The 12,205-nt window shown below is 46.3% G+C and overlaps 4 protein-coding genes across 4 annotated transcripts; 2 read left to right on the forward strand and 2 right to left on the reverse strand.

The window, feature by feature from the left end:
- Nucleotides 1-1,115: 1,115 nt before the first annotated feature.
- Nucleotides 1,116-1,697, forward strand: ABOM_011261 (uncharacterized protein; the record flags this gene model as incomplete). The annotated part of the gene is made up of 4 exons (XM_022538389.1): nucleotides 1,116-1,337; nucleotides 1,397-1,455; nucleotides 1,512-1,576; nucleotides 1,633-1,697. The coding sequence occupies 4 exons, from the start codon at nucleotides 1,116-1,118 to the stop codon at nucleotides 1,695-1,697; spliced, it is 411 nt and encodes a 136-aa protein (XP_022383671.1).
- Nucleotides 1,698-1,963: 266 nt separating this feature from the next.
- ABOM_011262 (putative LMBR1 domain protein) lies at nucleotides 1,964-3,867 on the reverse strand (the record flags this gene model as incomplete). Its single annotated transcript, XM_022538390.1, has 3 exons — nucleotides 1,964-2,157; nucleotides 2,222-3,229; nucleotides 3,318-3,867. The coding sequence occupies 3 exons, from the start codon at nucleotides 3,865-3,867 to the stop codon at nucleotides 1,964-1,966; spliced, it is 1,752 nt and encodes a 583-aa protein (XP_022383674.1).
- A 510-nt stretch (nucleotides 3,868-4,377) lies between these two features.
- ABOM_011263 (cleavage/polyadenylation factor CFT1) lies at nucleotides 4,378-9,041 on the forward strand (the record flags this gene model as incomplete). Its single annotated transcript, XM_022538391.1, has 9 exons — nucleotides 4,378-6,343; nucleotides 6,398-6,708; nucleotides 6,796-6,963; nucleotides 7,031-7,393; nucleotides 7,444-7,642; nucleotides 7,693-7,768; nucleotides 7,833-8,286; nucleotides 8,353-8,500; nucleotides 8,560-9,041. The coding sequence occupies 9 exons, from the start codon at nucleotides 4,378-4,380 to the stop codon at nucleotides 9,039-9,041; spliced, it is 4,167 nt and encodes a 1,388-aa protein (XP_022383673.1).
- Nucleotides 9,042-10,041: 1,000 nt separating this feature from the next.
- On the reverse strand, nucleotides 10,042-11,870 carry ABOM_011264 (transcriptional regulator PacG/VIB-1; the record flags this gene model as incomplete). Its single annotated transcript, XM_022538392.1, has 2 exons — nucleotides 10,042-11,674; nucleotides 11,743-11,870. 2 exons carry the CDS (start codon nucleotides 11,868-11,870, stop codon nucleotides 10,042-10,044), a joined length of 1,761 nt encoding a protein of 586 aa, XP_022383675.1.
- Between the last annotated feature and the right edge of the window lie 335 nt (nucleotides 11,871-12,205).

Consider the following 12,205-nt stretch of genomic DNA (forward strand, 5'->3'; position numbering starts at 1 on the left):
AATATCCGCGCCTCAGCGGTTTTACTGTGTAGTGAGTGCCATAAGTGGTCCGTTCTTTTGGCATTGTTATGAATGCCAGATAAAATGGCTGCTTCACGTTCCACAAGTTGATACTTTGCGGATCCTGCATCCGAGCGACGTTGCGCTAGCATAAGCTTATGTTCGTAAATGTTGCGTTTTTTGTTTTTAATTTCCAGCCGTAAGCTCTCTGTCCGACTTTCAAGTAGCTTTCTCCTCAAAGAGGATTTGGCTTTCTCATTGGCGATGATCTGGACAGACCAGGCTATGTGGTCCTCATCTTTGAGACTGGAAAGTCCGGATTCAGGCCGGTCCGATGATGCTTCAAGAGTATTTGTAGAGGACACTGCGTTATTAATCTGTTGTTCCAAGGACTCATTTTCTAGAAGAATCCTGGCATTTTCGATTCGGAGTTGATAGAGCTGATTGCGGGCACAAGAAGGGCAAATATATCTAAGTCGTGATGTTGGAGCACGAGAGCATACATGACAGTTCATCCCAAGAGTTAAGTTTTGATCCAATATTATGTGTGATGTGAAAAGTATGGAACTGCAGGGCCTTGGAGGCTACCGGTGAGGCGGCCAGATGTGGCAGATTTATAGTGACGCGACATCACTTCCCGCTTTCGGCAATATAAATTGACTAGTGGTCCCGGGCCAGACTACTCCTAGTAGTACATAGTATTTGTCTTGTGATAGTATCCACGAAGGAGAAAAAGAAGCAAAGCCGCTGGTAGCAATGATAAAACTTTAAACTTAATTATATATGTTAGATCTCGTATTCTAGTTGTCTCCCTGTTAGTGGTGATCTGTATCTACTACTTACTCAGTACTTTAGTAGGGAGTACTACTAGTACTACTAGTAGTAGTAAATTGTTGAGGCTGTACTTTAATTGGTTGCGACAGCCCACTCCCGCCTGGAGCAATCGTCCACTTCCTAACTTTAAATTACTCGTGACACTAGCAATACTCTTGAGCTCCATCCATGAACCTATGTATTCGCTTCTGGAGATTCTCTTGAATCGAGGCCCAAATTCTTCAGCCATTGCACTTCCAAGGGGTGGTAAATCAGCTCATATGTGAGCCCTTCCACTAAACATGGACCCGGCGGATAAGAATGATTCTACTCAGTACTTACCACAATTGCTTCGACAAAAGCGGAGCACCGGCGTGTATGAAGTCCCAAGGAATTTGACCCCGTCATCCGAAGATCTTACAAATCACGACTGGGAGCGTCTCCAGGAAGCTTACACCAACGCGATGGAGAAACACGGAACAGCTGAAGAAGACTTGCGAGCTCAGATCTCGAAGCTGCTTGAGGTTCCTCTATCGTACTCCGTCTGGGAAGACATCCTCTAACAATTATGTCATTGTTATAGGTTTTCATGGCGTGGTCTCAAACCACGGTTGTTCGTGATGAAGCTAGAGCGCTAAAGAGGTTCGATTAAACGTACGAGGTTGTATTATGATGTGAGGCTTATTTAATCTTGATAGATTCAAAACGCAAATGCAGCACGTACAGAACTCGGAGGAGGATTTAGAGAAAAAACGGAAGCACTGTACGTTATCAATACTTTCCTACGAAGTGACAATGCGATTCTAACTCTTCAGGTAGATGTCGATGTTGTAAAGGCATTCGAAAGCGCTCTTGCGCTTCTGAACGACCGCATAAGACCCTGAAGGCAGTGGTTATCTATAATAACTTTATCTCCAGTCTTATTTTTTCTGTCTTCTAGGATTGTTAATAGGTATTACCGAAACCAATTACCTAGCGGACCTAGCAGGGTGTGATCCCCCTTATTGTTACCAAACATTATACAAATATGGCCACAACCAACTGGCAGTCCACTCTCCCTTCTTCTGCTGTCACTCACAGTAGAAAAACAAAAGAAATAAAAAAATGGGGGAGTAATGATGCAAGGAAGTAAAATATCCCTACAGTAACCCTAAGTTCCGGCTCGGCCAACGTCATCCTGCCTTCTCAGCCTACTAGTGATGCCCTGCCAGGTAGTGTCAATCTGCCCTCCAGTGCTTGTTAGTAAGCTTTCCTCTTCGGCCTCTTCAGCATCCTCATCGAGCTGCCGCTCGTCCAATTTCGGAGAGCACAAGAGAGCGGTGACCATCACGAATAGATAGATACCTTGATCACATGACTCGTTAGAGCCTCTGGTTAAAATGATGTGAGAGAGGTAAAGAATTCCTACCTAAGAAAGCGAATTGGGCCCAGAAGAAAATGGCACCGAAAAAGGGAAAATTTATCGTCACACGGTTAAGAAATGTGCTGGCAACGCTTGGAGTGCAGACTTGCTTGGCGGCCAAACTATCTGCCACCTCAGAGCATGGCCTAACAAGGTGTTTAGCACCTGAACAATCTGGCTGTTTTTCAGGAAAGGCGAGCTCTCGGTCACAGAAGGTTTGGGGCCCATAAGTTGCGTATTGAGGAGCAAGTATTATCGATGTTGAATAGTTTAAAGCTAGTATGATCGACATCAACATAGCCGTTGCTAACAAAAGAGCTTGGGGTGACGTGTGGCCTTTTCGGATTTGGAAGATTTTGATCCAGAGAAATCGGATGCCAATTGCAGAAACGCCGACGATGGAGCTGCTGAATAGAAATAAGACAAGCATCGTGAAAATGATGTAGTCCACTGGGAATGCTTTGGCGGATTGAACAAGAACCCAGTTGATGGGGTTGAAAACATTGATATGTCCAAGAATGTATCCGCATCGTTGTTTGCAGAACGAGTTCTTGGCCTTGTCGATCGCCGTCAAAAGCATGGATATCCATAGGATAAGCGCAACAAGTAAAAGAACAACGCCGGATAGGAGCCGGAATGGACGGAATATAGCTTCAATTTTCAGCCACAACCGCATTAACCGGGTTTGGTCTTTACCCCCAGCTTCATCCGCCAAGCGTTGTCGACGGATAAGCGTTCGTTCTTCCCTAACAAGAGTATCGAGCTCTCTACGGTCTTTTGACGACAAAAGTCCCGGATTACCTCTGCAGCGACCTTCTAACTGGCGCTGTCGTTCCCGATTAGAACCAAGCTGAACAGCTGTAGTCGCTTTCAATGTCGGACTTGAAACTGACGGGCCTTCTTTGATTAAGGTAATTGGGAGTAGAGCTAGACCTGTGGAAGTATATAGAACATAAAAGCACAGACCTATGGTTATCAGCAAACCAAGAGCAAATGTAAGGGCACGTTCGCCACCTGCGGTAGGAACCTATTAGCGACAGCACCCCATGGTACATGATATACCGGCTGAAGGAACAATAATTAGAAGGAGTTCCAAGCTTACGACTTTGGGTCAGTAGGTTTTTGAAATAATCCAGACCATCACCATTCCCATCTTTCGCAACAGGCGCGAAGAACCCAACGAGAAACAGCACAACCACTATCGCAATGAAAGAGACTGTGTATCTAAAAGCCGCCCAAAACCGCTGCCCAAGTGACTGTTCTCCTGTGTCGGATGCCACTTCGTCGTACTCTTCGTACCAAAAATAAATGAAAGGAATCACAATGAGGCAGAGGAGGGCGTCCAAAGAGTATAGGAAGTAATACGCAACTTTCAAGCACAATAGTATCCTATCTACTTCTTTTTGAGTAGCCCAGTCCTGTCGCCGACCCAGAGCCGGAGAATTCGTAGATGAGACCAGAGCAACGTCGACTGGTACCAAGAGAACAGTTGCAAGAAGGGTGGTGACAGCAACGATACAGGTCAGTATCACCGATGGACAGCGATCCCGAGGGGTCTGGTAAACATAGATAAATACAGAGGCCACTGCAACCAATATAGCTACCACAATTGCATATACAGCCCAAATAAGGGACGTTTGCAGGAGCGCCATGTTGTTGGATCTTGGATCTCACATGGGAGAAAACTCCGTTCGAGGGTTGAAGTTAAGAAGCGATTACAAGGAACTGTTGAGAATACATGAGTACCTAACGATAAATATATGCAACAATCACAAGGAATACTAAACTCTTGCTATAACATACCTGAAATTGAGATGATTATATTAAGAGAATATCAGAGACGGCATCGCGAAGAAGTTCTAACGCGTCTTACGTCATCGCATCGTGGAGCTTGGGGTTGATCACGTGTTACTCCCGTAGCTCCAAGGTTTTGGCGATGTCCCTGATGTACATAAATAGCACCAAGCAGCTTCGCTTGTTGTTCAGAGTCTTGGAATAAAGTCATTTGCACTGAATAACTTAGTTAATTCCAGCTCGGGTTTTCTGCTTTTACATTATTTAAGAAATGGTTTTTCTTGCATAAAGTCAGTTGAAGAGACAGAAACATAAGCAGAGGAACAAGAGGGAGGTTTGAGCATCTCTCAGTTGATTTTGATTACCAAATGCAGTGCTATACTGAGCTCCTGCCTCCCACTGGGGTCACTCATTCGTTGGCACTTCCTTTTATCTCTGAATCAGCGAACAACTTGGTGGTTGCTAGAACTTCTCGTTTCCAGATATTTTCTTTGCTTAATGTTGGCCCTCAACCTGGAGGCACCGAAGAGCAGAGTGTCTCAAAGTTGATCTTGGAGAGGGAATATACTCTTCCAGGAACGGTAACAGATCTATGTCGAGTCAAACTCTTGAATACCAAGAGTGGCGGTGAAGCCATTTTGCTTGCCTTCCGAAACGCGAAACTTGCTTTGATCGAATGGGACCCGGGACGGTATGGCATCTGCACAACCTCTATCCATTATTATGAACGGGATGATTCGACTAGTAGCCCATGGGTACCTGATTTGAGAAGCTGCGGCAGCATCCTTAGTGTGGACCCAAGCAGTAGATGTGCGGTTTTCAACTTCGGGATCCGGAATCTCGCTATCCTTCCTTTCCACCAGCCTGGGGATGACCTGGTGATGGATGATTATGGCGAACTTGACGAGCAGAGACTTGGCGGCCATGGGCCAGAAAGTGGCACTGATTGTGATTTAACCAAAGAAAGCACTGCGCATGGGACGCCGTACACGTCTTCTTTTGTGCTCCCTTTGGCGACGTTGGATCCATCAATACTGCACCCCATAAGTCTTGCTTTTCTATATGAATATAGGGAGCCGACATTTGGTATTTTGTATTCGCAGGTTGCTACGTCTAATGCGCTTCTTCATGAAAGGAAAGATGTTGTTTTCTATACCGTTTTCACACTGGACCTAGAGCAGCGAGCGTCAACGATCCTACTTTCCGTGTCTAGATTGCCTAGTGACTTGTTTAAAGTGGTAGCCCTTCCTCCTCCTGTCGGAGGTGCCCTGCTCATTGGGTCTAACGAGCTTGTCCACGTTGACCAGGCAGGGAAGACCAATGCAGTGGGGGTTAATGAGTTCTCTAGGCAGGTTTCGTCTTTTTCAATGACGGATCAATCAGACCTAGCACTTCGCCTTGAAGGCTGCATCGTTGAACGCCTCTCTGAAACCAATGGAGACTTACTTTTGGTACCAAGCACCGGCGACTTAGTCCTTGTCAAATTTAGGCTAGACGGCAGGTCGGTGTCGGGTATCTCAATTCATCCAGTTCCTCCACATGCCGGTGGAGACATTGTGAAATCCGCTGCTTCGTCATCTGCTTTTCTTGGTGATAAGAGAGTTTTTTTGGGAAGTGAAGATGCCGATTCAATACTTCTAGGCTGGTCAGTTCCATCCTCAGGCACTAAGAAGCCCCGACCTCAGGCAAGGCATACGGAAGAGGATTCTGGGGGATTTTCTGACGAAGATCAGAGTGAAGATGATGTTTATGAAGATGATCTTTATGCTACGGTGCCAGAAGTCATGGTAGACGGTCGTCGTCCCTCTGCAGAGCCGTCCGGCTCTAGCCTGTACAACTTTCGGGAATACGACAGACTTTTGAATATTGGACCTTTGAAAGATATTACTTTCGGAAGATCTTTCACAAGCCTTGATGGGGAAGAAAATGCCGGCAATGGTTCGGGCCTGGAATTGGTAGCTTCCCAGGGGTGGGATAGAAGTGGTGGCCTGGCTGTTATGAAGCGCGGGCTCGAGCTCCAAGTGCTCAATTCCATGAGAACAGACTCGGCCCGTTGTGTCTGGACAGCATCTGTAGCTCACAGGGAAGAAGCCGTATCTAAGAACGCCACGCAAGTTGAAAAACGAGAATGTCATCATTATGTTGTTGTCTCAAAAGCAACGAGTGTCGACAGGGAACAGTCTGAAGTTTTCCGGGTGCAAGGACAGGAACTGAGGCCGTTCCGAGCCCCGGAATTCAACCCAAACGAGGATGTTACCATTGATATTGCAACGCTAACGAGCAAAAACAGAGTGGTTCAGATCTTGAGAAATGAAGTTCGAAGCTATGATGGTGGTGAGTTTACCCTCCTGATAGTGTCTACACGACGAAAGTAATTTAATTAAATAGACTTGGGCTTGGCTCAGATCTATCCTGTATGGGACGAAGATACTAGCGAAGAACGGATGGCCATTAGCACTAGCATTGTGGATCCGTACGTCGCGATACTTCGCGATGATTCAACGTTATTGCTTCTTCAAGCAGACGATAGCGGAGATCTCGATGAAGTCGAATTGAATGAACAGATGGCGAATTCAAAGTGGACCTCGTGCTGCTTGTACTTCGACAAAACTGGGATCTTCTCTATCAGTGCAACCTCGAACGAGTTGACTCAAAGAAACATGACTCTTTTCCTAATGACCCAGGATTGTCGTTTATTTGTGAGTTACGCAGTAACTTCGAGCAAATGAAGTTGTACCGTTTTTCTTCTAGTGTGGAACCTAGACACGTCTAATACAACTCTTTAGATATATCGGCTTCCTGATCAGAAACTATTAGCGATAATCGAAGGTGTCGATTGTCTGCCGCCCGTTTTGTCAAGTGAACCTCCAAAGCGGTCAACCACGCGCGAGGCCTTAACTGAAGTTGTTGTTGCTGACCTTGGAGACGCCTGGAGCAGCTTTCCTTACTTAATTGTATGAACTTGGCGCATCCCTTGTTGATGCCTTTTTCTGGGTTTCTTGGTTGACGGAATCGATATAGATACGCAGCAGAGATGATGACCTTGCCGTATACAGACCGTTTATCTCTACTACAAAGTCTGCAAGGGAACCACACGCTGACCTAAACTTCCTAAAAGAGACAAATTCGGTTTTGCCAAGTATAGCCTCCGGTGTGGAAGATCAGTTGTCAAATGAGGAGGTGATGAAAAGCAAACCACTGCGCATTATACCCAACGTTTCAGGACTCAGCACAATATTCAGGCCAGGTGCTTCACCGGGTTTTATAGTCAGAACCTCGACAAGCTCTCCACATTTTCTGTGCCTTAGGGGAGGGTATGCGCAGTGTCTTAGCAAGTTTGAAACTTCCGAACGTGGGGAAGGCTTTATCCTCCTGGATTCTGAGGTGCTTCGCTTCATTCTTCTCTGCTTAATACATACTGAATTTTTATACAGGGTGTCGTTCATATGTGTCGAGTGCCTCTTGGTGTTCAGCTTGACTATTCGTGGACAATACAGCAGATACCCATTGGAGAGCAAGTTGATCACCTAGCCTACTCTTCGTCATCTGGCATGTATGTCTTAGGAACTTCTCATACGACAGAATTCAAGTTACCTGACGATGATGAGTTACATCCTGAGTGGCGCAATGAAAGTATGTCTAGCAACTGTTGACGTCTGTGTAGTATGCTGATAATATTATAGTGACCTCGTTCTTTCCTGAAGTGCAGCGAAGCTCTCTAAAAGTCATGAGTCCGAAAACGTGGACCGTCGTTGATAGGTATGAAGCTATTACGAAAAGTCCAATAAGATTTACTAACATTCTGTTTTCTTTCACCTGGAAGTTATCTACTGGGCCCTGCCGAGCATGTGATGGCGGTAAAAAACATGAGCCTTGAGATCTCTGAAAACACACATGAGCGTAAGGATATGATCGTTGTGGGAACAGCATTTGCAAGAGGTGAAGACATTGCATCGCGTGGTTGCGTGTACGTCTTTGAAGTCATCAAGGTCGTCCCTGATCCTGAGAGGCCAGAGACAGACCGTAAATTGAGACTCGTAGGCAAAGAGCCGGTAAAAGGAGCAGTGACCGCCTTGTCCGAAATCGGTGGCCAGGGCTTTCTGATAGTCGCACAGGGACAGAAATGCATTGTCAGAGGCCTCAAGGAAGATGGTAGCCTTCTTCCTGTTGCTTTCATGGACGTGCAATGCCATGTTAGCGTGATAAAGGAGCTTAAGGGCACAGGAATGTGCATCATCGCTGATGCTGTGAAAGGGCTCTGGTTTACGGGCTACTCAGTAAGTTCTCAGTTCTCAAAAAGTGTGAACCAATGGACAATAGATCTGACAATATTGTGCTTCCAGGAAGAGCCTTATAAAATGAGCCTCTTCGCAAAGGATCTGGATTACCTCGAGGTCCTGGCAGCAGATTTCCTTCCTGATGACAACAAGTTGTTCATTATCATCGCTGACAGTGACTGCAACCTTCATGTGCTCCAATATGACCCTGAAGGTGTGTCACATTGTCTTTTGTCAAAATAGTTCAGCAAGCAGTCCACTGATAATGAATAGACCCAAAATCATCCAATGGTGATAGGCTACTGAGTCGCAGCAAATTCCATACAGGCAACTTCATCTCGACCTTGACGCTCTTGCCGCGTACTTCAGTCTCCTCCGAGCAAATGATCTCCGATGCTGAAGCGATGGATGTTGACATTAAAATTCCTCGTCATCAGATGCTCATTACCTCCCAAAACGGATCCGTTGGCCTCGTCACATGTGTTTCCGAAGAGTCCTACCGTCGACTGTCCGCTTTACAGTCTCAGCTGACAAATACCATTGAGCACCCATGTGGTCTCAATCCTCGAGGTTTTCGGGCAGTGGAGAGCGACGGCACTGCAGGTAGGGGAATGCTTGATGGAAAACTTCTCTTCCAATGGTTAGACATGAGCAAGCAACGCAAGGTGGAAATAGCGAGTCGTGTTGGAGCAAATGAATGGGAGATCAAAGCAGATTTTGAAGCTATTAGTGGTGAAGGGCTTGGATACCTGTAATGGTAAGCAGCCTGAGTCAATAGCAGCTTCGGAATACCTACCATAGAATGAATATTGATATGGAGGATGGCCAGTTCTTAGGTAAGAACTATGCAATATAGTGATCGCCGTATGCTATTTGTATCTTTTCGACATGTTCGAGAGTTAGCTAGTCGCAAGATAAGATTTACTGCAATGCTGAGACGTTCTTTTCTTCCTAGTTATATGTTGAGTTATGAGTTGAAAGATTAAATACGCGACTTGAAGATCGAGTAGCATCCTATTGGCTTCTTCACATTTTCAATGTGTAAAACTTGATGTCGCTTCACGGCTATTATTGACCAGAGAAGTACCTATCAATCAGCAGACAGGGTAACGAAAGCCATACGTATGAACGGTGAAATTTGAACCCCTGGCTGAGCCACTGGTAACGGAATCTTTTGGTATACAACAAGCGCACAAATAAAATATAAAATAAATAAAAGTAAATATAAAGGAAAGGAAAAGAAAGGAAAATGAAAAATAAAAGTAAAGAAAGAAAGAGAGCTCAAGACGGCCAGCCGATTGTCACCTTTCCCCTGTGGTTCTTTGGCCCAAGGTACCCTAATCCTTCCACATAACATCATGACGCAGTATATATGTATTACACCAAGAAGGACAAAGACAAAGAATAAAGAATAAAAGAAAAGTTATTGGGAGCCAGACATCTGTAAAGATGAAGAGAAGAGGCCCGGATATCAAGGTTAGACTCCGTCACGCCACAACAAACCCCGCAACTCGTGGTCATTCCATATCTGTACATCTCGAAGAAGGGAAAGAAAAGCAAAAAAAAAAACAAGGGGGGGGGGGGGGGGGGGAGGGAGCATTTTCTCTAACAAAGATTTCATCCAAATGGAAAGATATTGAACCCGGCTCAGGTCGAACGGATTCAAAACTGGCACGTTTCCAGTATTCTGCAGCTCTTAGAAGTGGTTGGATCACACCCAGCTACAAGAGCATGCACAGCTAACGCATGTCTATGCTAGAAAACATCTTCTGCGGCGAAGTATCTCTTACTTCTACCTCGTGTAGCAACAAACTTCATCTCAGGCATATTGGTATGGTGTACCACATGTGGTCGATATACTGCATCCACGGGTGCTTGCCAGTCATCCAAGCCCAGTGGAAAATATTCATATAATAAATCAGCACTCTCGTTGGGGAAAGGAAGAGTTGACGCAAAAGGTTGCTGCATATTTGTAGTGTTCAGCAAGGGCAACGATGACGACGTGCTCCTGGTTGGTGGTTGTGGGATTCCATGCGAAAGTTTTCGTATTTTCGCCGGTGGTGCCGATCCCTCCGTATTGATAATCTTTTGCGGAATCTCACTAGCGTACGAGGAAGTCGGTCGGGCAGAGTCATTCAAACGGGAAGAATCGCCACCGCCGTCATCATCAAGAAGTGACAAGTTTATCGGGGCTGCGATAGCACTAGCACGTCGTTGCTGAGTTTCTGCTGTCCGCGAATATTCTGGACTGGACTGTGAATAAATAGATGAGCGAGGTAGGGCTGTAGATGGAAGTGCACCCCCTGTAGACTGGGGGATCTGTGTCCAATCGGGGGAATCCCGTTGAGCAGTAGTAACGCCGGCCTGGGAAGCCGAGGTCTCCGGTGAACTGCTCTTCCCTGTAGTCTTAACTTTGGGTGGAGGCTGACCAGAGCGTGGAGCAGTTTCATTGGTGGGCGTACGGTTGATACTGGCAGAGTGGGAAGCTTGCGCATTCTTTCTCGACGCCGCAGCACTACCGCTCAAGGGCAAGTCCTTGCGGGATTGAAAGTTGCGTGGGCTGCGACCCCGAACAATTACGGGCCCCGAGTGCACCTCGCAGATAGGGATTTTAGTGCCCGTAGACAAAGTTGCGACGACCTTTAGCCGAACAACAAAGTGTTGTTGGAGCTCCTTTCTGCGCCCATTATTGGCAGTTGCCACACGAAATTGGAGCCGCTTCCATGCTATCGGGAAGGTGGCATAGTCTGTATCAAGATCCTGACCGGCCATGATGTCTAAAGGGATCGCGGGAGGTTCTTTTTCAACCTTGGGGTTATTTGGGTTGTTCGTCGTGGTAGTGTGGTTACTGTCTTCGGCAGAAGGATTCGCACTCGCCGCGGGGGTTTTCCAGGGCACAGAGATGATTTTGACAGAATTACCTTCCACAGACTCAGTTGCTGAAACAGTGAGCTCCTGTGCAAGAATCGGTATACGGTCGCCTTGTTCTGTCATAATATAGCGTAAGCTCCGCGGGAGGGTAACCGAGCCCGTGATCTGAAACAAGTTACGACGGTAACACGTTAGCTCCGCGCCTTGCTGGGGCGGAACATTCTCTGCGGGGGATGTGGTCCAAGGCGACTCCGCAAGAAAAAACATGCCATGCAGCTGGGCCGAGAGTGACAGTGAAGTCCGCCGTAACGAGTAATCAAGCAGGGTAAAATTATATACCGGTATCGAAAAGCTCAGTAGTTTGTTGTTATGGTCGATGGATGAATCGGAGTGTTGTTGTTCTGCAGGCGCGGGATCAAAAGGCGTCACCATGTCAGAGAAAGGGTCATCATATCCCGAAGGAAATCGTTTTAACGGTGCAGATAGACCAGTCTGGGGGAAGGTTATATCATCTCCACTGATTCAAAAGTAATGTTAGGGCTCTGCGCACAGCAGTAATCATCCGTAGGACGACGAGCTACTCACCTGACAAATGTCTCCGAGTCAAAGTTGGAGCGCTGATCAGGAAGATCCATGCCAGGCATAGAATTGAGATAGTCGGCACCCTGAATATTGCTGAGCGATAGCGGGCTGGCCAAGTAGGGCATGGCCATGGTGTCGAAGCCCTCCATGGCAAGGGATAAACTCAATTAAGACTTGCAAAATCAGCAAGACGAGAGAAACGATCGCTTGTCTCCTCAAGAAATAACAGGGAAGCGAATAAAAACTCGGAAAGGAAATGTAGAGGGAAATAGGCAGTTGGAACAATCAACCTCCGGGGGCAGAAGAGAAATGACTGCAGAGAACGCGCTAGGAGCTAAGGAGATCTCATAAACAGTTCGAAGTCCATGGGATGGAGTACACGACAGAAATAAGTAAAATAAGTAGCACCGATAGTAATAGGAGTAAGTGACAAAGAATGAGAGGAAACGAAAGGGAATTGAGAGGA

The sequence above is a fragment of the Aspergillus bombycis genome (genome assembly GCF_001792695.1).
Source record: "Aspergillus bombycis strain NRRL26010 chromosome Unknown contig00167, whole genome shotgun sequence".
NCBI lineage: Eukaryota > Fungi > Ascomycota > Eurotiomycetes > Eurotiales > Aspergillaceae > Aspergillus > Aspergillus bombycis.